Source organism: Vulpes vulpes, chromosome 8 (assembly GCF_048418805.1).
Source record: "Vulpes vulpes isolate BD-2025 chromosome 8, VulVul3, whole genome shotgun sequence".
In the NCBI taxonomy this organism is placed as follows: Eukaryota; Metazoa; Chordata; class Mammalia; order Carnivora; family Canidae; genus Vulpes; species Vulpes vulpes.
The window spans coordinates 53,390,595-53,418,091 of record NC_132787.1 but is presented as its reverse complement, the minus strand read 5'-3'; the positions used below and the strand labels follow the sequence as shown (position 1 = coordinate 53,418,091).

The 27,497-nt window shown below is 39.7% G+C and overlaps 1 protein-coding gene across 2 annotated transcripts in view; it reads left to right on the top strand.

The window, feature by feature from the left end:
• The first annotated feature begins 2,940 nt into the window (after nucleotides 1–2,940).
• Nucleotides 2,941–27,497, top strand: part of GPR89A (G protein-coupled receptor 89A) — a 59,005-nt gene continuing 34,448 nt past the window's right edge. Inside the window, exons 1-7 of one of the 2 annotated variants that reach the window (XM_025982961.2) lie at nucleotides 2,941–3,233; nucleotides 10,523–10,582; nucleotides 11,933–12,036; nucleotides 16,099–16,205; nucleotides 16,645–16,746; nucleotides 24,247–24,367; nucleotides 25,275–25,355. In XM_025982961.2, coding sequence (XP_025838746.1) covers nucleotides 3,192–3,233; nucleotides 10,523–10,582; nucleotides 11,933–12,036; nucleotides 16,099–16,205; nucleotides 16,645–16,746; nucleotides 24,247–24,367; nucleotides 25,275–25,355 — 617 coding nt within the window. In that variant the 5' untranslated portion in view covers nucleotides 2,941–3,191. The remainder of the gene's footprint in view (nucleotides 3,234–10,522; nucleotides 10,583–11,932; nucleotides 12,037–16,098; nucleotides 16,206–16,644; nucleotides 16,747–24,246; nucleotides 24,368–25,274; nucleotides 25,356–27,497) is intronic. The other variant, XM_025982962.2, reaches the window with a different exon arrangement.

The following is a 27,497-nucleotide window of genomic DNA, read 5'->3' as shown; positions in this document are numbered from 1 at the left end:
AGCAAGAAATGAAACAGAAGATAATAAGATAGTAGACTGAGTTGGAAAAGGATTGGCAGGGTTAGTAAGCAAAGCCACAGCAGAATTTAAGAATAAAGAGCAGAATTAGTAACACATAAACCCAAATCAGTACTGTAAACAATTGACATCAGTAATTTTCCAGAATGCCAAGAGGAGGAACAAAAGGATGAAAATTATCACAGAGGAGATAACAGACACGGAGAGAAGGCTATAGAAATCCAACACATAAATATGGACCCTCCTGAGGTCAAGGGAACCATAACCATCATAGATATAATGAGAGAAAGCTTCCTTAGAAAGTCTGATAAAAGACCCGAAATCACAAATTGGAAGGAATTCATCATGTCCCAGGGGAAAAAAATCTAGACAAATTTTGATTTGCAAGTATAAAGACATAATCCTACCAAAGTCAGAATTATAAGAAAACAACCCCTGCTATTGTTTGTGTGCTGCTGATGACCAGCTCTGTTTTCACATTCTTGTCTGTTGTGAAGGTAGGGTATGATCCCGCCCTGTTCATAGAGGTGAGGGTTTCTGTGAAGAAAATGGATATTTTGATGTCAAATCCTGAAAAGAGAAAGATTCTAGGGTAATAAAAGAGGACTTGGAAATAGGAAGAAGAGGGAGCTTTCTCTGTCTGAGCTTCATTCACCTAGGCCTGGAATCCAAGGAGTGACAATGTGCTCAATATGCTTCTAAAAGAAACAGAACAATCTTGTCTACCATATAGAGAGGCAAGTCCAGGACTAAGGGAGTTAATGACTTACTGTATGCCAAGATCTAAGAATAATATCTGGCACATAGTAAGCACTTGGTAAATATTAGCTATTATCACCATCATAAATATTATTCTATGTGATAAAATAACTGCCATAGTCTTGCAACATATGACTAGCAAAGTTTTATTGTTAAATGCTATACCTTAGACTTTGCTGGGTTACAGAGATTTAAGGGAAGGGTTTGTGCACTTGGTCTCAAGGAATTGAGAGGAGGGATCTCTTTCCTTTTAGAGGCCATTGTTGGTCATGGGAGTTTGTAATAGCTCTGATACAAAAGAGGAGCTAAGGTGAAGACAAAAAAGCAAGACTGGCTCTCAGTTTCAGCCATCCCTCCCTGTGTTTTGAAAGGTGAGTCAGTTGGACATAAATCTAGTGTAAAGGGGGATCCCTGGGTGGCGCAGCGGTTTGGCGCCGGCCTTTGGCCCAGGGACGATCCTGGAGACCCCGGATCGAATCCCACATCAGGTTCCCGGTGCATGGAGCCTGCCTTCTCCCTCTGCCTGTGTCTCTGCCTCTCTCTCTCTCTTTCTCTCTCTCTCTCTCTCTCTCTCTCTGTGACTATCATAAAATAAATAAAAAATAAAATAAAATAAAAATTAAAAAAATCTAGTGTAAAGGTTTCTAGGCACATTCTGCAACCAAAAGCAAGGGGTAGTAGTTCTTTGGGTCACCGTGGCCTGGCCTTGACCTGGAGACAGGTGTTACAGTAGGGAAAATCCTGAATGGTGCCATTCAAAGCTTTGCACAGAGCTGGGGCCAGTGGGACTGCATACCTTTTCTCTGCTATGCCAAGTTCACTGAGACCCTGATCCCCACCATGCATCCCAGTAAGCCACCAAGGTAAACTGCCTCGATATGCTCTCCCAGAATTCTGCACTATCACACAGCCTTGAATCTCAGTTAGATGAGATTCTAATTCATTATGTGTAGGTGAATGCCTATGCAGTAGCACCTGTGTGAGCATCTACCTGCATCCCTGATAGATGTAGCCAGGGACACAAAGTTCTCTGGTTTGACGCTCCCATAGTAGGGCTACCTCCATGGCTTCCTAGCCTTCTATCTAAACATCTGACAGATAGTTTGGGCAGCTTAGTATGGCAATTCAATTCTAAGAAAGAGAGACACCTTCCCTCGTGTGTAATACATTTGTAAGTCTCAAATTACTCAGATTGCAGTAGTCTAAACACTCCGGTCCTCAGTGCCAGTGTACTCAAGTCTATGCTTCCGGGTACCGGCTGCAGCTGCTCCCACGCTGGGTCATTGCTCTCCGCTAGTGCTATGAGACTATAGGAACTACATGACTAGCTAGAGCCCTAGAGCAAAAGGGTAAGCCTCACAGCAGTGCATTAAGCCTTCATGCAATGAGTATCCTCCGATGCATGAAGTAGTGATTCAGTCTTTATTTGTGCAACTCCAAGGGAGGGGGAACTATTTCCTAAAATAATTCATCTTCAGACCCTTAAAGAATTATCACCTTGTTTTAAATTAAAGCTAGCTCCATTTAACATTCAGTCCTGTCTTACATATACCTCCAGGGGCCATATCAATTCTACCCATTCTTTCAAAGACAACTACCATGTTCCTGAGTCTCCTTACTTCAGGTCCTTCCATCGGTCCTCATCTGGTGGCTCAACTCTGAGCATGCTCCAGTACATCTCTGTGCCTCTTAAGTGTAGTATGAAGAGTGCAGTAGTCCGAGTGTGGGCTGATGGGTACCAACTATACAATGAGATTTATCACTCTTGTTATAGATGGTGTGCTTTTTTTGGTTATGATATCAGAAATTTACTTGGTTAGCTAAATTTGCTAAAAATATCATCTGCCTTTCCACTCTTCCTCACCTGTAATTAAGCAGTTGTTTGTGTGTCGCCAGGTAGAAGTCCTAACATTCAAAGCACAATGCCTTAATTACGGTTTAGCTCACTATAATAATCACTAACTTCATCTTACTAGGCATGATCACCACACAATGGAATTACCACTTTAGATGTTAGCTCAGGCTCCACCACCTTCGGCCCCAGAAATGAAAAGCTACCGGGCATTACATCAGCTCGGGGACTTTTCGGACCAGCGAGTTCCAGCCCGCGCGTTTTAGCCAGGCCGCCCTTCGTTAAGCCCCGCCCCCAGGACGACCTTCCTTGGCCCCGCCCCGAAGCCCAGCCCGCGGGAGCCTCGCGTCCGCCCCGCCCACTCCTAGCCCGGGGCGGGAAGTGCCAGATAGAGCCGCCGATTGGCTAACTGGGGCGCCGCTTGATGGCGTCGGGCTGGCCCGCCGCAGTCCCCGCGGTGGCCCGGGGGCGAAGGCCTCCGTCGTGAGAGGGCCTGCGACCCCAGCTTGCTGTGGCTACGGGGGGCGGAAGCTGGAGGCACAAGCCTTCCCTACACTTCGCCATGAGTTTCCTGATCGACTCCAGCATCATGATCACCTCTCAGGTGAGCTACTGCCTCCCTCCCCAGAACCCCTCAGCCCCTCTTCCGTGAATTGTCTTCTCGGGGTTTCGGAGATGCCGGCTGACCCAGGGTCTGTCTCGCCCTTCTCGTCCGCCGCCTAGGCCTGCCTGTGCCTCATCGGTTTCCAGAGCGCGGGGAGAGTGTGGGACCTGCCCTCCTAGCGGCCGGCCGCGCCCTCACCCCGCCTCTAGCTCCCCGCTCTCTCGTCCACTTTGGGGACAGTCACGGCGCCTCGGTGCTCAGAGCCGCTGCCTGGAAAAGAGAGCGGTCCCCGAAGCGCCCCCGAGCTTGTGGACCGCGCCGCTGACCCGGGAAGAGTGGTTCCGGGCGCGGGGTACGCAGCACGCCAATCGGAGCTGGCTCCCGGGACACGTGGGCACCTTACTGGTTACTTGGCAAATTCTCAGTCCAGATTGGCAGGACTTTGCTGTGGTCAGCTCAGAGATCTTTAAAGTACTGTAAGGTTTGGTTTGTGCACCAACACCGCATCCTTTCGTCCTTTTTCTGCTGCCCATGCTCTTCGGATCTTTTTCTTGACCCTCCTTTCTTACCCAGTGGGCACCTTCATTCATTCCTGCAGTCAGCCGACTTTTATCCACCATCGTATAAAAACTCTTGTGGGTACAAACCCAAATAAACACTAACTGCTTGTTCCATAGAAGCTTTGTTCAGGAAGCCTCTTGCTTTTTTAAAAATTTAAGTTCAATGAATTTACGTATAGTGTATTATTAGTTTCAGAGGTAAGAGTTAAGTGTTTTATCAGTTGCATATAACATCCAGGGCTCATTATATCACGTGCCCTCCTTAATGCCCGTCACCCAGTACCCCATCCCTCCCATCTCCCCTCCAGTAACCCTCAGTTTGTTTCCTATGGTTAATAGTCCCTTAAGGTTTGTCTCCATCTCTGATTTCCTCTTATTTTTCCCTTCCTTTCCCTATGATCCTCTGTTTTCTTAAATTCCACATATGCGTGAAATCATGTGTCTTTCTCTGTTTGACTTATTTTGCTTAACATTATACACTCTAGTTCCATCCACGTCATTGCAAATAGTAAGTATTCGTTTTTTATGGCTGAGTAATATTCCAGTGTGTGTGTGTGTGTGTATATCACATCTTTATCCATTCATCTGTTGTTGGACATCTGGGCTCTTTCCATAGTTTGGGTATTGTGAACATTGCTGCTATAAACATTGGAGTACAGGTGCCCCTTCAAATCACTATATTTGTATCCTGTGGATAAATCCCTAGTAATGCTATTGCTGGGTCATAGTGTAGAAGTCTCTTGCTTTTGCCGGTGTTCATTGTTGAGCTACTCTGGGTTTTTTTTTTTTTTTCTTCACAGGTTTTACTGTAGCACTAATACTTATGTAATTATGAATTTATTTTTGATGTCCTGTTTTATGCAAGCCTTAATTCTGCCGCCCCCCCTTAAGTACAAGTACTAAACACAATTATTTGCTGGCCAACTGTTAATATTTGTAGAAGCTCAGATTATCTAATCATTGATTTTTTTTTCCCCACTCACCCAGTAGTTGAGTATATTTTCTTGCTCTTTTTTTTTCAAGCAGCAAATGACAGAAACAGTTCATCTTGAACTGTTCAAATGAAACTAAATCTTTGACCCAGTTTTCATATTCCTTCATCCAAATGCTTCTGTCTTTGGAACAAAGCACTGTCCGTGTCTCTTGAAAAACTTTAATTACGGCATTTTTTAGAAAGTATGAAACAAGGAACACTCTAATAAGATAACTTTTAAATTTTACCCTTAATATAGTTTTCAGAATTGTTTTTATTGGCTCATAATATTCAAATGTATTAACACACAAAAATCTGGATTCATAATTCTCTTGCTTTTCTAACTTTTCTTAGTCTTTTCTAATTTTTTCAAGGCTAATTGCCCTTTCTGACAATTCAGGTTTGTTTTTAGCCCAACTACCACCTCAAGAAAAATGACAATATTTCAATAGTTTTATTTTTTCACTCAATTTTTTTTAAGATTTTATTTATTTATTCATGAGAGAGAGAGGCAGAGACACAGGCAGAGGGAGAAGCAGGCTCCATGCAGGAAGCCTGATGTGGGACTCGATCCCAGGACTCCAGGATCACGCCCTGGGCTGAAGGCAGGTGCTAAACCGCTAAGCCACCCAGGGATCCCCTTCACTCAATTTTTAACAAGAATGTGAATGAGGAGATTGGCATTGCATTATAGCCTCTAAGATTTTTTAACATGGATATAATTGATAAGTTGATGCAAAAAAACAAGTGGCTTTCTGATTTTTTTTACATTACTTTAACTTTCATATGTGCTTTTACACACAATATTAATTTTTTTTAATTTTATTTATTTATTCATGAAAGACACAGAGAGAGAGAGAGAGAGAGGCAAAGACAGGCAAGGGAGAAGCAGGCTCCATGCAGGGAGCCTGATGTGGGACTCGGTCCCGGGACTCAGGATCATACCCTGGGCCGAAGACAGGTGCTAAACCACTGAGCCACCCAGGGATTTCCCAAATTTTTAATACTCTTTATAAATGAGGAATTAAGACCCAAAGAATCATTTGTGTTGACTATTCTCTGCGCATATATTTGTGTAGCTACTTCATCATTATTTTGGTATCAGTAAAAATGTCAGTTTAGAGAGGTTTGTCCTGACCTCCTACCCCCAACACAGTAGCACCTTTTCCAGCCACCTTCAATCTCATTTTCTTGTTTTATTTTTTTAGCCTCTATCACTATTATTTATGTCTGTTTGATGTAAACTGCATGTGGTCCAGATTATTCTCTTTCTTGTTCTCTGCTGTATTCCCCAGCATCTAAATCAGCTGCTGAGGGGATCCTTGGGTGGCTCAGTGGTTTAGCGCCTGCCTTCGGCCCGGGGCATGATCCAGGAGTCCCGGAATCGAGGCCACATCAGGCTCCCTGCATGGAACCTGCTTCTCCCTCTGCCTGTGTCTCTGCCTCTCTCTCTGTGTGTCTCTCATGAATAAATAAATAAAATAAATAAATAAAATCTTTAAAAACAAATCAGCTGCTGATATGCAGAGGCCCAGTAAATATTAGATAAATAGTTACATTAGAAACCCCTCTTCCTCATTTTTCCTACTTTGTGTGAACTCAAAGATTTATTTTATTTATTTTTTATTTTTTTAAATTTTTATGTATTTATGATGGTCACACAGAGAGAGAGAGAGAGAGAGAGAGGCAGAGACACAGGCAGAGGGAGAAGCAGGCTCCAATGCACCTGGAGCCCGACGTGGGATTCGATCCCAGGTCTCCAGGATCACGCTTGGGCCAAAGGCAGGCGCCAAACCGCTGCGCCACCCAGGGATCCCTCAAAGATTTATTTTAAATGAAGTCTGTGGGGCGCCTGCCTGGCTTCATCATAAAGCATGTGACTCTTGATCTCAGAGTTGTCAGTTTGAGCCCCACATTGCGTGTGGAGATTACTTAAATAAAACCTTATTTAAAAAAAAAAAAGATTTTGTTGATTTGACAGAGCAAGAGAGCACAAGCAGGGGGAGCAGGAGAGGGAGCCCAATGCAGGGTTTGATCCCAGGACCCTAGGATCATGACTTGAGCCTAAGGCAGTTCCTTAACTGATTGAGCCACCCAGGCGCCCATTAAATAAAACTTTAAAAAATAAAATAAAATAAATAAGTAAATAAAATAAGACTGAGGACACCTGGCTGACTTAGTCAGTAGGGCATGCATCTGCTGATCTCAGGGTCATGAGTTTGAGCTCTATGCTAGACATAGAGCCTACTTAAAGAAATAAAATTAATTAAATAAATAACTATTTCAGACTTCATTTATTTTTCTTGAAACAATCAGGTGTTTGTTCCATTCCCCTCATAATTTCTCTGAATCTTTATCACTGTGCTCAAAGCCCCCTTTTCCATCCTCATCTCTTGAACTCCTAGCAGATGACCTTGCCTCCTACCATATCAGTAAAAGTGAGGACAAAAGATGGTCTCACTACGTTCTAGGTCTTAGTCTAAGCAGTTATATATGTCTGCCACCGTTCCCAGCTGCCTTCCTCCCCTGTCAGAAAATAAAGTGCCCCTTAGTCTTTAAGGTTGTCCTCTCTATCTGTACCTTTGATCTTTAGCATAACTTATGTAAAATGCTTAAAAGCAGAAGCTTTGGAATCAGCCATACAGACTTCAGATTTGATCCTGATTTTGACAATTATTATCAATGAATTCACTTCTCTAAACCTCAGTTTTCTCTGAAATGAGGATAATCACACATACTTTAGATTTTATGATTTAGTGAGATTATAGTGCTAAGTATTTAGAGTTCCTGGAATATAGTAAATGGTCAATAAAGGATAGTTGCTGCTAATCAGAGTAAATTATTAACATCATCAGTTGAAGGTGAAAGCACCTTCACCACAACTAATTGGCCATAAGGAAATTTTATGTAAAAGATAAGCTCCCAAAAAATAAAATGGAACATTCATTTAAAAGGACATAATGAGGGATCCCTGGGTGGCGCAGTGGTTTGGCGCCTGTCTTTGGCCCAGGGCGCGATCCTGGAGATGCGGGATCGAATCCCACGTCGGGCTCCCGGTGCGTGGAGCCCGCTTCTCCCTCTGCCTATGTCTCTGCCTCTCTCTCTCTCTCTCTGTGACTATCATAAATAAAAAAAATAAAAATAAAAATAAAAGCACTCTGAATCTTGAAAAAAAAATAAAATAAAATAAAAGGACATAATGAAATGTGAAAAATGAATAACAAAATTAAAAAGGTTTATTTGTGAAATACAAAGTATTTGAATACATCCAAATGTATAGTGTAGGTTCGTGGTGATGCTATACCAATAAATGAATTTATTTTGTGGATTGTACCTAAGTCGTTCATTCATAGCAGTATACTTTTTTTTTTTTTTTTGCTTGTTGAGTTGTCTTCTCATTTGATATCACATTTTCTTTTTCTTTTTTCCCTAGAATTTTTTCCTTCATTAAGAAAAGTATCATTTTCCAAATACTGGGATTTGTACATTTGTAACTGATCTTTGCAATGCACTGTGAAAACCTTCCACAATACTGTCTGTTCTTGGTGCATTGTCACATGCCCCTTGAGGATGGTGACTATCTTACTCATCTTTGTATCCCCAGCATTTAGCACAGCACATGTAAGTTATCACTAAAAAAATTGAAGTTGAGTGTTCTTTAAGAACAAACCGTCTTTCACTGTGGACCATTTACCTATTTAGCAAACATTAACGGAGAGCCTGCCATGTGCCAGGCATTGTGCAGGAGCTAAGAATACAGATTAGCATTCAAATATCCTTGTCCTCACAGAGTTTACAATCTAATGTCTAAGAAAGTGTGTTTAAATTGTACATTGCAAAACTGTGTGGCAGGTGCTTTGGAAATACAGGATAGAATAGGATTATATAAAAAGAGCGACATATCTTTGAGAGGTCAGAGAAGGCCTTCCAGAGGTAGTAATTAAGTTAAGACCAATAGGGAATGGAGAAAAGTTCCTGTCAGAGGACAATGTCCATAAAGTTCTTTATGTGAAAGAATATTGTGTCTGAAGACCCATAGGCAGTTCCATGTGGCTGAAAATATGAGTTTGATGGACAGGAGGGACACAGCAAGAGCCTAGAGGAGTCTTCTAAACCATGCTCAAGAGTTTGTGCTTCCTCCTAAAGTTCATGGGAAGGCATAAAAGAATTTTATTCTGAAGGTTCCCAACCAGTATAAGAAAAGGGGAGTTATGGGGCACCTGGTTGGCTAAGTTGGTAGAGCATCTGACTCTTGATCTCCAGTTGGTGAGTTTGAGCCCTGCATAGGGTTTAGAGATTTAAAACAAAACAAAACTGTTTAAAACAAAAAAGAAGAAAAGAAGAGCTGTGTCAGAGTGTGTGTGCATGTAGAGAGGATTCTGCTCACCAGTAAAAAACAAACCAGCTTTTAAGAACACTGAACAGTGCTATCATGTGGCTACTATCTCTGATGCCAGCTTGAATCAAAACTGACAAAGTGGGATCCTGCAATCTCTTGGTTTTACACTGAGAAGGAAACCATTTTATATGGATCAGGCAGGATTTTGGAGAAGCTAGGAAAGTTCCGTGAAAGAAAATACATTTAAAAAAATCAGTTTTGGGGCACCTGGGTGGCTCAATGATTGAGCATCTGCCTTCGGCTCAGGTCGTGATCCTAACGTCCTGGGATTAGAGCCTGCATCTCCCTCTGCCTGTGTTTCTGTACCTCTCTCTGTGTGTCTCTCTTGAGTGAATAAATAAAATCTTTTTTTAAAAAAAATCTGCTTTTCTATCACTTTCCTTTTTTTTTTTTTTTAATTTTAACTCCTTTCCCATAAAGTTTTATTTTTTTAAATATAAATAGGCATCTACTGGGTGTCCATCGAAAGATGAATGGATAAAGAAGATGTGGTTTATGTATACAATGGAATATTACTCAGCCATTAGAAACGACAAATACCCACCATTTGCTTCCATGTGGATGGAACTGGAGGGTATTATGCTGAGTGAAATAAGTCAGTTGGAGAGGACAAACATTATATGGTCTCATTCATTTAGGGAATATAAATAATAGTGAAAGGGAATAGAGAGGAAGGGAGAATAAATGGGTAGGAAATATCAGAAAGGGAGACAGAACATGGAAGACTCCTAACTTTGGGAAACGAACTAGGGGTGGTGAAAGGGGAGGAGGGTGGGAGGTAGGGGTGACTGGGTGGCGGGCACTGAGGGGGGCACTTGATGGGATGAGCACTGGGTGTTATTCTGTATGTTGGCAAATTGAACACCAATAAAAAATAAATTTATTATTAAAAAAAAAGAAAGTGTAAATGCATGCTTTAAGTTTGTGTATATATATATATATGTATGTATATACATAAGTATGTATATATATATATATATATATATATAGGCATCTAATGTAAAGAGCAAGTTTCACTGGCTCATTTTTTGATTTGCTAGCTTCTCTAGCTAAAATGATAATCATAAGATTACAGGAAAAAATACATACTTTCATTTTTGCCTAACTTAAACAATGTTCTTAAACATGGATAATTTCAAAAAAAAAAAAATGGATAATTTCAAAACTTGAAGAGCATTTTAACATCTTCTTCCAGTGTTATGGACTTTAATAAGTAGATCTTATATAAGTGGATCTGGTCTTTAATCTCTGAAATAAATTAACTGTCTGGTTAGCAGATCTTTTATCTTAAAATAGTCTGTATTGGGCACTTCTCAAAAGATAATATGTATTAATATTCTATCTTCTTTCTCTCCAGATACTTTTCTTTGGATTTGGGTGGCTTTTCTTTATGCGCCAACTATTTAAGGACTATGAGGTAAGAGGAGATCATTTTGATTATGAGTCTACCAAATGAATTTAGATTGTTGTAAAATGGGCAAGAATGGGGTACCTGGGTGGCTCAGTCAGTTGAGCCAACTCTTGGTTTTGGCTCAGGTTATGATCTCAGGGTCAAGAGATCAAGTCCCCTGTTGGGCTCTGCACTCAGCATGGAGTCTGCTTGAGATTCTTTCTTCCTCTCCCTCTGCCCCTCTCCCTTCTTGTGTGTGCACTTTCTCTCTCTGTAAAATAAATAGATCTTTAAACATAAAAATAAAATAAAATGGGCAAGAAAAATGCCTCTGTTCAAGGAAAGTCATGATCACTTCCAAGATAGGAAGTTTTAGCCAAATGAGTACTATATAATTCTTAAGTTGAAGAATATGATTAGGCTTAGTTGATGTTAAAAAAAAAAAAAAGCAAATCCTATGTAGCCCAGGAGCAAAACTGACATGCCTTAGTAATATCAGTATATTAGACAGTTATTTTTTGGAAGAGAATTTCACTTACAGTATCTCCTAAATGTTCCCATTTATTTGGGTATCTGACCTTCAATGTTAAGGACTAATCTTACATCCTAAGTTAATACCAAAATCTTAAGTCTAACCTGGTTCTTAAGCCTTGAGTTCATAGAGGAGTACCTGGGTATCTCAGTCCATTAAGTGTCTGCCTTCAGTTCAGGTCATGATCCCAGGGTCCTGGAATCAAGCACCACATTGGACTCCCTGCTCAGCGGGGAATCTGCTTCTCTCTCTCCCCCCTCTGGTGCTCTTTCTCACTCTCAAATAAATAAATATCTTTTTAAAAAAAGCCTTGAGTTCATACAAACACCAACCTAGACTAGAAATTTCATAATAAATCCTCACTTAGTAATAATAAGCTCAATGGTTGTAGACTACTTTTAGATCATTCTAGATGTTCACCATTAAACCTCTCCAGGGAGTTTGGTTTGTTGTCTGAAAGAGTCCAGGATTCTAGAGATTCTGCTCTGCTGCATACTTTAAGCACTCACCACTATTGAAGAAACTGTTTTAGCACAAACCTATATATATGTAATAAATCTGTCCTTTTTATGTCAGTGTGCATCAGGAATTCTGAGTGCTGCTTCTGACCCTGTCACTTCATCTTGTGCTTTAAATGTGTCATCCACAAGAGGATGATGGTAATAGTGACCCATAATTTAAAAATACTACCTACTTCCATCTATCTTTAGCTCCAGGCAAGTTTATATTAGGGCCTCATTTCCAATGACTTGAGAATTTTTTCATTAAGTTTTCTGACTTGTGACCAGATTATCAATTAAATATTTCATGCAAGGAAATGACTTGTGTTCTCTGACTTTTAATAGGTACGTCAGTATGTGGTACAGGTGATCTTCTCTGTGACTTTTGCATTCTCTTGCACCATGTTTGAGCTCATCATCTTTGAAATCTTAAAGGTATTAAATAGCAGGTGAGTGAGTACTAATTAGCTCTTCTTGTGAAGATACCTGTGTGATCAATCAGGTGGAAGCCTTAACCTGAGTTCCATTGTTGAAAAATCCATGTGTTAGTTTAATCTCAGTAACTAAAAATCATAGCAAATATGTATCCCAGTCACCAAATAACTGGTTTGACACAAATTGTGAAGTAGGAAAAAAAAAAAGGTCTAACCATAGCTCTGAGGAGTTGAGATTGTGGCTGTGAGAGCCTGGGTTCCAGGCTTCATTCCTAGAAGTTTTATTCTTCTCAGGCTACTCTTTGAATCCTGCTAATGGCCCTTCCTCCAAGTTAGTTATGTCTGGGCTTCTCTGAAGTCTGAACCCAGCTTTCACTAACTGAAGTTACCTTTGTTGATTCCAGGGGCATGGTCAAGTCTGTCTGAACTTAGTCTTCTTTATTTATTTATTATTCTTTTTTAAAGATTTTATTTATTTATAGAGATGCAGAGAGAGGGAGAGAGGCAGAGACACGGGCAGAGGGAGAAGCAGGCTCCATGCAGAGAGCCTGACGTGGGACTCAATCCAGGGTCTCCAGGATCACGCCCTGGGCTGCAGGTGGCGCCAAACCGCTGCGCCACCTGGGCTGCCCAACTTAGTCTTCTTTAAAGCATATTTTAAAAGCAACTCCTATTCCCCTCCAAATAACAGACCTATTGTTTATTAGATAACCTGTCCAAAATATTTCTTGCTTGTTAAACTACAAACTTGATTTTTTTTTTGTTTTTTTTTTAAGATTTTATTTATTTATTCATGATAGACGTAGAGAGAGAGAGAGAGAGAGAAAGGCAGAGACACAGGCAGAGGGAGAAGCAGGCTCCATGCAGGGAGCCCGACACGGGACTCGATCCCGGGACTCCAGGATCGCGCCCTGGGCTGAAGGCAGGTGCTAAATCGCTGAGCCACCCAGGGATCCCCCAAACTTGAGTTTTTAAAGACCATTGTTTGTGTGTGCATTATATCAGCTATTTTATGATGACTTTGTAGTTTTTATCACGGCATGGAAAAATCTTTTAATAAAGTGGCATTTGACTCTATAGTCAGGAATCAGTGCTGAGCTAAGTTGTATAACTTACTTCAGACTTGAGACTTACAAAGAGACTGTATTCTCAGATTCATTTGAGAATCAGAGTTGATAATTAATGTCTCTTGATGGATAAATCAAGAATTCATAGCATGTTAAAACAAAGTATGTCCTGACTCTTTTATTAAACTAGTTCTTTAATAATCAAAACCTTTTTAGATAAGCAAGATACAGGTCATATGACTAATGAGAATAGACCAAAATTCTTTAACTTGCTAATTACAAATAATAAGTCACAGTTGGGAACTTTGCTCTCTAACCAGAGGTCATCAAGTAGTTCAGTAAAGGGCTAGATAATAAACATTTGAGGCTTTGTGGGTTATACAGTTTCCATCACAGCTACTCAGCTATGCTGTTGTAGAGTAAAAGCAGCCATGGGTGATGTATAAACAAATAGGTGCGGCTCTGTTCCAGTAAAATCTCACTTATAAAAGCAAATGTTAGGTGGTTCAGTGGTTTAGCGACTGCCCAGTGGTTTAGACTAAATGGTATTGGCTTTCCGTAGCATAGCTTTTAATGAATAGCTCTTTGTTTTATGATGCCTGCCCATCCATTTTGAGGGGAACAATAAGAAACTACCCTCTGAAACTCGTTTTCATGTTTCTCTTGAAAGAATGTTGTTGAAGACCTTGTTAATTGCCTTCACATTCTCTTTAGGAAATCTTTGGAGAAATTTCATTATGGTCTTGGTAATAATTCAGTGATAATAAATCACTAATAATTATGTTTCCTTGAAGCAATTGGTTTTCCTATAGCACTGTCACATTTAACTGATCAGATTTTCTGTTTCACATCAACCATTGGAAACTTCAAGCTAAATTTATGTTCCACTCATATCAAGTTTTTAGAACTCTGTGGTGTGCATTTTCATAATAGTCATCAGGCCTGGCCTGCTTTTATACCTGTCTTTTCCGGGGATCCCTGGGTGGCGCAGCGGTTTGGCGCCTGCCTTTGGCCCAGGGCGCGATCCTGGAGACCCGGGATCGAATCCCACATTGGGCTCCCGGTGCATGGAGCCTGCTTCTCCCTCTGCCTGTGTCTCTGCCTCTCTCTCTCTCTCTCTCTACCATAAATAAATTAAAAAAAAAAAAAATATTTTATACCTGTCTTTTCCCATGTTTTTCCTTTCTTTTCCTACTTTCTTACAGTTAATTTCATCACCCTGTATTTTATATATCCTCATAAGCCACTTAACTACCTAACTCTTTGAAGGCCCACGTGTAAGTTTAAAATCTGCAAATACAAAAGACAGCATCAAGAAAGTGAACAGATTCCCCAAGAACCAGAAAAAATTTTTGTAAATTACTTCTCTGATAAGAGACGTCTGTCTAGTATATATAAAGAACTCTTAATAGTTCAATAATAAAAAGACAACACATTGAAAAATGGATAAAAGATCTGACTTGGCATTCCTCCAAACAAGATACAGATGGCCAGCGGGTCCCTGGGTGGCTCAGCGGTTTAGCACACCTGCCTTTGGCCCAGGGTGTGATCCTGGAGTTCCGGGATCGAGTCCCACATTGGGCTCCCTGCATGGAGCCTGCTTCTCCCTCTGCCTGTGTCTCTGCCTCTCTCTCTCTCTTTCTCTTATGAATAAATAAATAAATAAATAAATAAATAAATCTTAAAAAAAAAAAACAGATGGCCAATAAACACATGGAAAGATGCTCAGCATCATTAGCCATTGGCAGGGAAGTGGCAATCAAAACCACAATGAGCTACCACTTGATACCCACCAGGATGACTATAATCAAAAAGACAGTAACAAATGTAGGCGAGGCTGTGGAGAATTTGGAACCCTCCTATACTGCGGGGGAGAACGTCAAATGGTGCAGCCACTCTGGGAAATAGTGGCAGGCCTCAAAAAATTAAGTAGTTATCACATGACCCAGCAGTTCCACTCCTGGGTATATCCCTACACAGAAAGGAAACATGTCCACACAAAAGTTTGTACCCAAATATTCATAGCATCACTGTTTATAATAGCTTAAAAGTGAAACAATCCAAATGTCCAGCAACTAATGAATGGATAATCAAGATGTGGCATATCCATACAATTGAATGAATATTATCTTGTCATAAATAGGAATGAAGTATCAATAGATGCCATAGCATGGGTGAACCTTGGAAACATGCTAAGTGAAAGAAAGCAGACATAAGACAACATGTAATGTCCAGAATAGACAAATCTATAGTGACAGAAAATAGATTAGTGTAGGAAGTTGGGAGAAAAGGAGAGCTAATGGGAACTGATACACTATGGAGTGATGAAATACTTTAAAACATATTTCGGTGATGGTTGCACAACTTTGTGAATATATTAAAACCATTGAATTATTTATACCTTAAATAGGTGAATTATATCTCAATAAAATTGTTTTTAAAAATCCACAGATGGGGGTTGGGCAAAATGGGTGAAGGGGAGTGGGAGATACAGACTTCTAGTTACGGAGTGTGTAAGTCAAGGGAATAAAAGGTATAGCACAAAAAAAAAAGCCGTAAAATTTTTTTAATCAATTCATAAAATACAGTTTATAAGCAGTAATAAAAATGATGATATAAAAGAAATATTTAAGTCTTTATAGTACATATTACTATTAACATTTATTTTCTTCTAATTATGAGACTCCCAGTGGTAAGTGAAACAATAGTCACTCTACTACTGATAGTATATGTTGTTATTATACACTGCCTATGAATATAACTAGAGCATTAACATTCTCATTTGGATAGGTAAAATTCTTAGGAAGTTAGGATGTTCATCTATACGTTTCAGAACTCTAAAATATATTCTTTAACCTCTATAAACAATCAGACAGTAGCTTGCTTAACTAATTGAATGGAATATATTCGGTATTGAGTTCAAAGAGCAAGAGATCTTTTAGAAAACTGAAGAGAAGGAAAGTTCCTGCCTTCTTCCCCTCCTATTGATATTCTTTGATATTTATTTCAGTTCCCGTTATTTTCACTGGAAAATGAACCTGTGTGTAATCCTTCTGATCCTGGTTTTCATGGTGCCTTTTTACATTGGCTATTTTATTGTGAGCAACATCCGACTATGTGAGTATTTATAATCATGAGTATTTTACCCTCTCGTGTCAGCACATAGATCGAAATGAGGATTCGTGGAGATTGAGGCTTTGGAAAGCTCCATTTCTATGTAACTTTCAGTAGCAACTGTTGTTTGGGGTGCCTCACACACAGCCTCTTAAAAAGTTGGGCATAAAATCAATGTTGAATAGTTAGGTAATTGGTGCTGCTACAGCTATACTTCTGTTTCTACTATAATATCCCCCTTTACTCAACCCCCATCTTAATTTCAGCCAAATTCCTCTTACAGTGATTAGGATGCTTTCTCTAAAATCTGTATTACTCCATCACTCATTTGCCAAGTGAACAAGCCAGTCAAATATTAGTTAGCATGATTCCATGTATGTAAGTAGAGCAAGCTCTGAAATACATATCTATTTAACCTCACAGTCTCTCTCTTCCTTCCTAGTGCATAAACAGCGATTACTCTTCTCCTGTCTCCTATGGTTGACCTTCATGTACTTCTTCTGGAAACTAGGAGATCCATTTCCCATTCTCAGCCCAAAACACGGTAAATGTCTATTATGTGGTGGGGAGGGGGAAATAATTTTTTTTATCACTTTCTAATTTTGAAAAATAATGACTATTTTTAAATTTCTGATTATGGTACATATAGCAAGTTATTTCTCTAAAAACAGTCTGGTTGTGTTTTTTTTGTTGTTTTTTTGTTTTGTTTTGTTTTAAGATTTTTTATTTATTCATTCGTGAGAGAGAGAGAGAGGCAGGACACAGGCAGAGGGAGAAGCAGGCTCCATGCAGGGAGCCTGACATGGCACTCGATCCCGGGTCTCCAGGATCACGCCCTGGGCTGAAGGCGGTGCTAAACCGCTGAGCCACCCAGGCTGCCCAACAGTCTGGTTTTAAATTGAATTTCCCTTCATTCTAGGAAATACCAAATGCTGGCTTTGGAAACTACTTCTGTGATTTTAGAGCAGGCGGTTTTGACCTTAGGTTAGTGAATGAACTTCAGGAGAGCAGGGGGTAGGGGAAGTTGTCTTTAACTTAAAACTTCTGATATTGTATGCAGAATTATGGAGAAATATTTGTATGTTTATTTAGAATTAAAGTATCCATAAGCTTTTATAAGACTCTCAAAGCAGTCAGTGACCCAAAAGGTAAATGAAAAAAAAAAAAAAAAAAAAGGTAAATGACCACTGCTCAAGTGATGATAAATGTTGTCTTTAGGGAGTATATGTAAAATTTGGGAAAAAGCAGTGACATAAAACATAAAAATAGTAGATAAGGAAAAGCTTTCTAGGAATCAGTATGTCTCCTTACACAAAAAAAATTCATTTTAAATACAAGAGCAGGGGCACCTGGCTGGCTCAGTTGGTAAGGTGTGCAACTCTTGATCTTGGGGTCATAAGTTTGAGCCCCACGTTGGGGGTAGAGATTACTTAAACAAATAAATACTCAAAAAATATCTTTAAATACAAGAGCAAATCATAGAGCCCTAATTTTTGTGCTAAAAACCATGAATAGTAAAGTGTCAGCTAAAAGCTCTTCCAGAACTACTTCAGAAATATATATGTGAATATAGATATAGGTATATATGCCATCTGTAAGGAATATACTGGTACTTTGATACTGGAGTTTTGTTTTTTTTTTTTAAGATTTTACTTATTTGAGAGAGACAGAGATAGTGAGAGAGAGCTGGATCAGGGCAGAAAGGGAAAAGCAGGCTCCCTCCTGAGCAGGGAGCCCAACATGGGGCTCAATCCCAGGACCTGGGATCATGACCTAAGCCAAAGGCAGATGCTCAACTGACTGAGCCACCCAGGCACCCCAATACTGGAGGTTTAAAAAAACACATACATCTATTCATTTTACTCTCATGCTGTCTCAGGATTCTTCTAGCAGAAAACAATCTACTCTAACAAGTTTAAATCAGAAATTTATTTCAAGGCATTAGGGAGTTTATAGAATTTTTAGGAAAGCAGGACATCAAACTTAAATGCTGCATAGTGAAGAGTAACATACAATCATACCACAGTAGTCAACTGGTTAAAAACCCCACTGAAGTTGTCACTGCCACTGGGGACCTGTGACATCAGGGATCAGAGAGAGGACCTCTGCTCCAGTGGCCGCAGATCCCAAGTGCTGTCCACACTCCCATGTTAATTCACTTCTACATTTGAGGTCTCACATAGGCATGTGAATTTGATACAACCCAGGTACATTCAGAACCTTAGCTTCAAGGAAATCTGGGAAAGAATATTTGGCTTTCTAGATTCTGTAATACAAGAAGACCAGGCTAGAAAGGAATCAGAGTGAATGTTGAGTAAACCAGTGTCTAGAATCTACCATGAATCCATTTGTGTCTACTCCTTGCCTGAAGCAGGGATCTGATGAAAAGAGGTTTTGAGATTATGCTGCAAGAGGATCAAAGAAAATGCACAACTTTAAAAAGCATATGCAGGGGTCTGGGTGGCTTAGTCGGTTAAGCGTCTGCCTTAGGTTCAGGTCATGATATCAGGGTCCTGGGATCGAGCCTGGTTTCGAGGCTCCCTGCTTAGTGGGGAGTCTGCTCCTCCATCTGTCCTTCTCACTGCTTGTCTGTGTGCTCGCATGCACTCACTCTCATATAAATAAATAAAATCTTTAAATAAAAGCATATGCACTATCCTAACTTTTTTTTTTTTTAAGATTTTTATTTATTTAATCATGAGAGACAGAGAGAGAGAGAGAGAGAGAGAGGCAGAGACACACAGGCAGAGGGAGAAGCAGGCTCCCTGCAGGGAGCCCGATGTGGGACTCGATCCTGGGACCCCGGGATCACTCCCTGAGCTGAAGGCAGATGCTCAACCGCTGAGCCACCCAGGCATCCCTATTCTATTTTTAAATTAGAAATAGCTATTATGAAATTTCAAATAACATTTAAGAAGGTCAAAAAAGTTAAACACGGGCAGCCCCAGTGGCACAGCAGTTTGGTGCCGCCTGCAGCCCAGGGTGTGATCCTGGTGACCCGGGATCGAGTCCCACATCGGACTCCTTGCATGGAGCCTGCTTCTCCCTCTGCCTGTGTCTCTGCCTCTCTCTCTCTCTCTCTCTCTCTTTCTCTCTCTCTCTGTCTCTCATGAATAAATAAATAAAATCTTTAAAAAAAAAAAAAGTTAAACACTAGGTTACCAGAAACATTCAAACTATTAGCATGGTCTACGAGACCTTCCATGACCTGACTACTGCTGTCTTTCTCTCTGTGTCTGTCCTACAGCCCTACTGAATTACTTGAAGTTTCTAGAGCTGTTCTGTTAGGACATTCCTTCACCTCTTGTTTATCTAGAAAATGCCTATTCTTGCAATATTCAACTCTTGTCAATTCCTCTTAAGATCTTTTAGGCCATCACTAGGAGATATTAATTGTTCCCACTTCAATGTACTTCTCTCACCTCTAACAATTATATTACTTGTTACCTTTTCTGACTTCCTCATTATCTCGCAAGCTCCATGAGGAACTTGGGGTCAAAATCTGTATCTTGTCTTTGTATCCCCTGTGTCTAGTGTGGAACCTCGCACATAAATGTTTAGTGCATGTTTACTTAATCAGTGAATAAAAAAAAAAAAACAATTTCAGTCTCTCCAAGGTAGTAGAAGAGTTTAAGAATGTAACACTCTGGATAGGAATTTAGGGTTTGCTAATATGATTAGCATGCACATGTCCATGTAGGGAAGGATTTGGAGTAGAGAGGCCTTGACAATATAGCTCTCAATATGAACTATTTCAAATAAGCCCAAGAGAGACAAATTCGTGATATCAGAAACAAGGCACAGGAATGATTAAAGGCCCCAAAGCTGTTTACAATGATAGCACACACGTGCAGCCCAAAGACAAGACTCTGATGTCTGTCTTTAGCTTTTTCCTTGTGAGCAGTGAGTTCACATGACCAGTTTAGCCAGACCAAGCCTCAGGAAAGATGAAGACCATCACATCTTTTCTATATTAGTCCTTTTTTTTTCCAAATTCTATAGAGATATTGTAAAGAAGACACTGGGGGGAAGAACAAGGAGATAGTTTTAGTTTTAGTCTTTCCTTTATGCTCCAGGAAATAAGCATTTCGATTTCGCATCTGGTGTCTAATTCACTGGACTAAGGGAAATAAGTAGGAACAAAGTTTTAGGCAATGGATGAGAAGCAGCCAGGCTTACCCTGCCATTCTAGAGCTTTTCCAGGACTATCCCAGCAACCAGTATGACTTATTACTGTGGAGACCACAAAAAGACAGTAAGACCTAATTCTTGCCTGTAATGAAAAAAATATCTGTAAAAGTACTCCTTGTGCAGTGCCTGAACCTAGGAATGTTGGAAGGCATTCCATAGTGGAAAAGAGTAAGGGAGGCTAAGAAAGTATATGAAGTGCACAAAAAATAATAAAAATTAAGTGTATGCCACTTCATCCATCTGCCTTTCCATTTATTAGCTAGAAAAACAAGTAACAATTGACCTTAACTTCATAGAAATGCTAGGATTAAATAAATAGTATCTTCAAAGTTTTAGACCAAGAAAAGATATTTAATAAAGGGACATCACCTTAAAGGGAATAAAAGTAGAGGGGACATAGTTTCTTATGTTTAATAACCTGCATTAATCCCTTGGGCTTTTTTGTTACTAGATGAAAATTATATACCTACAGTCTGTAAACATTTGCTGAACATCTCCCATGTGCCAGGCAGTAAGAAAAACAAACATCAATAAGACATGATTTCTTCCTATAAAGAGGATGTAAAGAGGTATGTGGGAAGTAGAATCAACAGAATTTGGATGAGGATTTAGTCATTCATTTAACATTCCACAAATATTTTTTGAACACCTAATTTTACTTTAAGTACTGGAGATACAGCCATAAACAAAACAAACTTGGTTTCTGCCCTCCTGAAACAGTAGGAAGGATTGAACAGTAAATATATAGACAAATAATTGCCAATTGTGATCATTATCAAGGAGCAAACAGATTACAGTGATAGACAACAATGCAGATAAGGATGTAAAATTAGATGCAAGTGCCTGGTCAGCCTTTTTGAGGAAGTATTTTAAGCTGAGATTTAAAGAACAAGACCAAAGATAGACCCAGCAATGGCAACAACAAGACACATATAAAGCCGTGAGGCAAAAAAAACAAATAAAAACAAACTAGTGTATTCAAGGGGAAGTAAAAGACAACGGAGACTAGTGGTATAGATTTTTCTGTTTTGGTGACTAGATGGTTGATGATGGTCATTTTCTAGGATAGGTTATGCAAAAGAAGGAGAGTAATTCGAACTTGGGATATGTTGAATTTGAGTTATGCACATCCAAGTGACGTTCAATATGCAGTTGGATACACAAGTTGGCAATTTAGGAGAAAGGTATGGACTTACTAGTCCTCCTTGAAATAACTCCTGGAATCTAAAAATTTAGGCACCATTAGCTAAATGCCATTAGATGAACCTGGGGAAATAGGCAGAATTACCCAGGGAAAATGCATAGAGTGAAATGATGGAGGATTCTGGCCCATTCTGAGCAGAGAAAGACCAAGAAAATAAAATAACTAGAGAAGTAAAGGGGATGACTGAGGGAAATGGTATAAAAGCTAAGAAAGGAAAATAATTTTAAATAGTATCACAAAAGATTAAACAAAGATCAATTCCAAATGGATTGGAAATATCATTGAATTTTGCAACCAGAGGAAAATTTGTGACCATATTACAGTAATGGTTAAGAGTATAGGCTGTGGTGCTTGGGTTTGAATCCTAACTCCCATTTACTAGCTGTGTGGCCTTAACTAAGTTACTTACCCTCTCAGTACTTCTATGTCCTCATCTGTAAAATGAGGTTTTTCGATAATACCTGCCTCATAGGGCTATCATGAGGAGTAAATGAGTTAATACTGCTTCAGGCAGTGCCTAGTACATAACAGGTGTTTGATGGATATTGCCATTACAATTATTAGTGAAAGCAGTTTTCTTTAGGTAGGAGAATGGGGTGAAAGTTGAATTGCAGCCAGTTGATGAATTAATGGAGGTGAAAAAGAGGTGATAGTAAGTGTAAGTTCCTTTCAAGAAGTTTGGCTGCAAAGGGTGAAATAAAGGATTGGCAACTAGAAGGAAACTTCAAGGCTAAGGACAGACTTTCTTCAGAAGGAGACTTCAAACTGAAGGAAAGAACCAGCAAGGAAGAAAAGATTGAAGATAAAAGAGAGAGGACAGGTGATGGAACAAGATTCTAGAAGAGGTAGAAAAGGAATAAGATCAAAGCACAAGTAGAGAAGTCTTAGCTTCTTGGCTCAAGCTTACTCTTGTTAGAAGGGAACAAGTTGGGAGGATGATTGCAATTGTGAGTCTAGTAGAGTGAAGAGAGTATATGTCTAATGACTTCTGTAATAAAGACATTAGCTAAGGAGGGCAAAGACTGGGAAAATGAAGTTTATCTACTGGGGTGGGGGGATGGCGCCTGGTGGCTCAGTCAGGTACATATTCGACTCAGTCAGGTACATATTCAACTCCTGATTTCAGCTTAGGTCATGATCTCAGGGGGGCTCCGCACTCCTTGAGTCTGCTTGAGATTCTGTCTCCCCCTCTCCCTCTGCGCCTTCCCACCCAATGGTTGTACTCTCTCTCTTTAAAATAAAAACTTTAAGATTTTGTTTATTTATTTATTTGTTTGAGAGCAAGAGCATGAGCAGAGGTGAGGATGTGGGGGCAGAGGGAGAAGCAGACTCCTTGCTGAGCAGGGAACCTGACATGGGGCTGGATCCCAGGACCCCAAGATCATGACCTGAGCTGAAGGCACTTAACTGACTGAGTCATCCAGGCACCCCTAAAATAAATAATCTTTTTTTTTTTTAATTTATCTGCTGAGGGGAGTGGGAAGAGATGGCTGACCAAGGGCAAGAAAAGGGTTCCTCAGTAGTGTCATAAGCTCTGTTAAGACTTAGACATAAATCTGTAATAGCACCAATATCCGAATGCATTCTACCAGTTTTAGCAGCTCAGGCAGAGACGCAGGGAAGATGGAGTGTCAGATAGATCCAAGATTGGGAGTTTTCAGGATCAGTGCTTCAGAAGGAGGAGAGTCAAGACAGAGTCCTAATGAGAGGAGTTGAAGCAAGCAAGTGTGGAGTTCAGGCTCAGTGAAGAAAAAAATGGAAGGTAGGAAAAACCAAAAGACCATAGAGACCAGAGGTCACAAAGATCTCTGAAATGGTGTAGTGGAAACACAGGAGCCGGAGGACTGGAATGTTGGAATTTCAATTTCAAACTAACAAAATTCCTGAGCGGCAGCCCTGGTGTTAGGCCAGAGTGGATAATGCTGAAGTGGATTCCATCCTAGAAATAGGAAGTGAAAACAAAACTAGTTTTGTCCTGTGATTCCAAACTTCCTGGCTTTTTCTTCAGCATTGCTTTCTCTCGTTTATCCCAAATATCAACAGCATGAATTTTAACTACTAATTTTCAGCATTCTCAAATAATAGGAAACAAGTGATAATTAGAATACAACTGATAATTTAAAACTCACATGTCTGCCTTGAAAATACTCATGTATGTATTCAGCTCATTTGTTAGATGCCTTATATGTTTACTGACAAAAATGAATAAGACATAAGCTCATAAGACCTAAAGAGCTTATGATGACCTAAGGGGGAAATGTATATATTGATGGTAAGTATAATGGAAAGGATTACCCGGTATTTATACTTTTCCAGCAGATTTACTTTCCTAAAATTTTTTTGCCCAACTTTTACTAAAAGTACTTTGCTTTGTTAGAGTTCACACTACCTTGAGTAAACAGTCAAAAAGTATTTTGACAAATATTATTTTAATATTACCATCACCCAGTAATAGAGATGATTCTGGAAGCAATATGGGAGAGGAGGAAAATCAATAGACTTTTATACATATATTATGGACGATGTACATACTGCTAATAAGAAATTTGGCTTATTTACTATGTAATGGTTGATGTTTTCTGTGATGTTTCCTCTTGCAGTGCCATTTTATCTTTTTCACCTGACATTAAGGTGCTTTGATGTTTTTAGGGATTTTGTCCATAGAACAGCTCATCAGCCGAGTAGGTGTGATTGGCGTGACTCTCATGGCTCTTCTTTCGGGATTTGGTGCTGTCAACTGCCCATACACTTACATGTCTTACTTCCTTAGGTAAAAAGAACGTTGTCTCTTTTCTTTTTTCCTATTACTTCATGAATACGTGTGTCCTATCATGCCATCATCATTAATACTTAAATATTAGATCCGTGACACTGCCTTTTTATTCTTTCCCTCTGTCCTATGGACATTGTCCTAGGAATCTCTCAAAATAAATAAGTCTTATCACTTAGATTGTTTGCCCTTTAATTGTCCTACATTCACTGATTTTAAAATGGTTATTTTAGAGTGTCTGAGTGGCTTAGTTTGTTGAGCGTCCAACTCTTGATTTCAGCTCAGGTCATGATCTCGGAGTTATGAGATTGAGATCGAGCCCCCTGTCAGGCTCTGCACTCAGTGGGGAGTCTGCTTGAGATTCTCCCTCTCCCTCTGCCCCTTTCCAAGCCCACAAGCATTCATGCACATTCTCTCTCTCTAAAGTAAAAAATGTTTCTAAAAAAACAGTTATTTCAGTCAGATCCTCTTTACTTCCTCTTACACTTTTTAAAGGCACATTTCTTGTGGACAGCAATGTTAGCTAATCCCTACTTCAGTAAATCAGCTCCTCCTAAAAGTAGAAAGTAGAAGACCATATGCCAAATTGTAGGTGTGCTTATATATACATCGTAAGTGTCACTGGATCAAAGCTAAGAAAGACCATAAGAGACCCAGTTACCTTCCACTGCCCTGAGACTGCAAAACTTTTTGCTATCAAAAATGACAGCAGTGTTCACTTCGGCAGCATATATACTAAAAATGACAGCAAAAGCATTTTTGCTTTTTATAGTCGTTTTAATATTCTCTAGAAAAAGGTCCTTGAATTACTAACAACTGAGGTTGATATGTTTCTCCAGCTGCTTTGTATTTATTATGCCCAAGGATAGTTCCCAAAACAACTGCTAACAGTTTGTGCTTCTTATAGAAATGTGACTGATGCAGATATTGTAGCCCTGGAACGGCGACTGCTCCAAACCATGGATATGATCATCAGCAAAAAGAAAAGGTAAGATGTCAGCACATTAAAAAACTTGTCCTTAGAATTTTTCGACAAGAAAACATGACTTTGAATTAGGGCTAACAGGGAATTTCATCGTACTCGTTTTTATAAGTTAAGGTACCATCAGAGATTTAGTGTCTAGTCTTGCGTGAAAGAAATTTTCAAATTCCACTATTTCCTGACTTTAGATAAATTCTCTTGAGATAAACTGTTAAAATAACTTTTACATTTGAAGGTATTCTGCACTGGATACTTTAAAAGTCTATTGTCCTACATTTTTACAAGCTTTTACATCCATGCCTAGTATCAATCTTTCAACTTCCTTTTCTCCAACTACTTAAAAAAAAATCCTTCAAGACTTTTAGCTGTTGTCATTTTTATCATTTAAGAAGTACTTTTACAGTGTATGCTTTTAGAGTGGCCTTTCTAGAAATCTTTTTTTTTTTTTAATTTTTTTAAGATTTTATTTATTTATTCATAGAGATGCAGAGAGAGAGAGAGAGAGAGAGAGGCAGAGACACAGGCAGAGGGAGAAGCATGCTCCATGCAGAGAGCCTGACGTGGGACTCGATCCCGGCACTCTGGGATCATGCCCTGGGCTGCAGGCGGCGCTAAACCGCTGCGCCACCGGGGCTGCCCCTTTTCTAGAAATCTATATCACAGTGGGTTACAGCCTAGGCTGTAGATTCAGACTATCTGAATTTGAATCCTTGGCCCACAATTTAGTGTGGCCTTGAGGCAATTACTTTATGTCTTAGTTTCCTCATCTGTAAAATGGAGATAATAAGTTGACATGTAGAACTCTTAGAATAGTGAGCAGTACAGAGCTAAGGAAAACTATTGAACTTACTAATAGTCTCTGGGGGACAATCATTAGGTTTTAGTGCTTTGTCTTTATTTATTCATTCATGTATTTTCATTCTCTTAATAACTATAGGAAGCCTAATTTATGCTAGGTATTGCACTAAATGCTGAACTCATAGAGATAGAATGAGGAATGAGATAAGTTACCGGGTACCTGGGTGGTTCAGTCTGTTAAGCATCTGTCTTCAACTCAGGTCACAATCCCAGGGCCCTTGGGATCGAGCTCTGCATTGCTGAGCAGGGAGCCTGCTTCTCCCTCTGCCTCTGCCCACCGCACCCTACCTCCCCAACCCAGGCTTGTGTTCTCTTTCACATGCCCCCTTCCAACAAATAAAGAAAATCTTTGAGAAAAAAATACAATAAATTACTGTTTTCATGAAGCTCATTAGTCTGCTTTTTTCAAAGTTCTATTCCCCGGGCAGTGCCGGTAGCCCAGCGGTTTAGCGCCACCTTCAGCCCAGGGTGTGATCCTGGAGATCCCGGATCGAGTCCCATGTCAGGCTCCCTGCATGGAGACTGCTTCTCCCTTTGCCTGTGTCTCTGCCTCTCTCTCTCTCTCTGTGTCTGTCATGAATAAATAAATACAATCTTTAAAAAAATAAATAAATAAACAAAGTTCTATTACCCAAATAAAAACAGTGGCATAGAAGTTTTAAATTGCATGAGTCTTGGGCACCCTGGGTGGCTCAGTGGTTTAGCGCTGCCTTCAGCCCAGGGCCTGATCTTGGAGACAGGGATTGAGTCCCACATCAGGCTCCCTGCATGGAGCCTGCTTCTCCTTCTGCCTATGTCTCTGCCTCTGTCTCTCTCTCTCTCTCTCTCTCTGTCTCTCATGAATAAATAAATAAAATCTCCATAGTCACGTCAAAGAAGGCTTAATGTAAAAAGATAACAATAGACTATAGAAGATAAAGAGGGACAGACTGGCCAGCTCATTATTTGTCTCCACTTGTGTACATTTGTACTAGGATATTGAAAGTAAATACACACGTTGTATATACATTTTTTCTTTGCATTTTGTTTACATTCATTCTATACGGCTTATTTTACATAAAAATGAATGTAGATTTAAAAGACATAACAGTAAGAGCTACATTATTCAATACTGAAAGATAATTATAAAGGAATAATACTATTTTGGTTCCTGGGATTATTCTCTCTCATTTACTATATTTCTCGCATTCATATGGAGAGATGAATGTAAAGATATGAATGACCCATGTCAAGTATGGATGTACATTTTTTACAGATTGTATTTATTTATTTGACAGAGCGAGCGTGCAG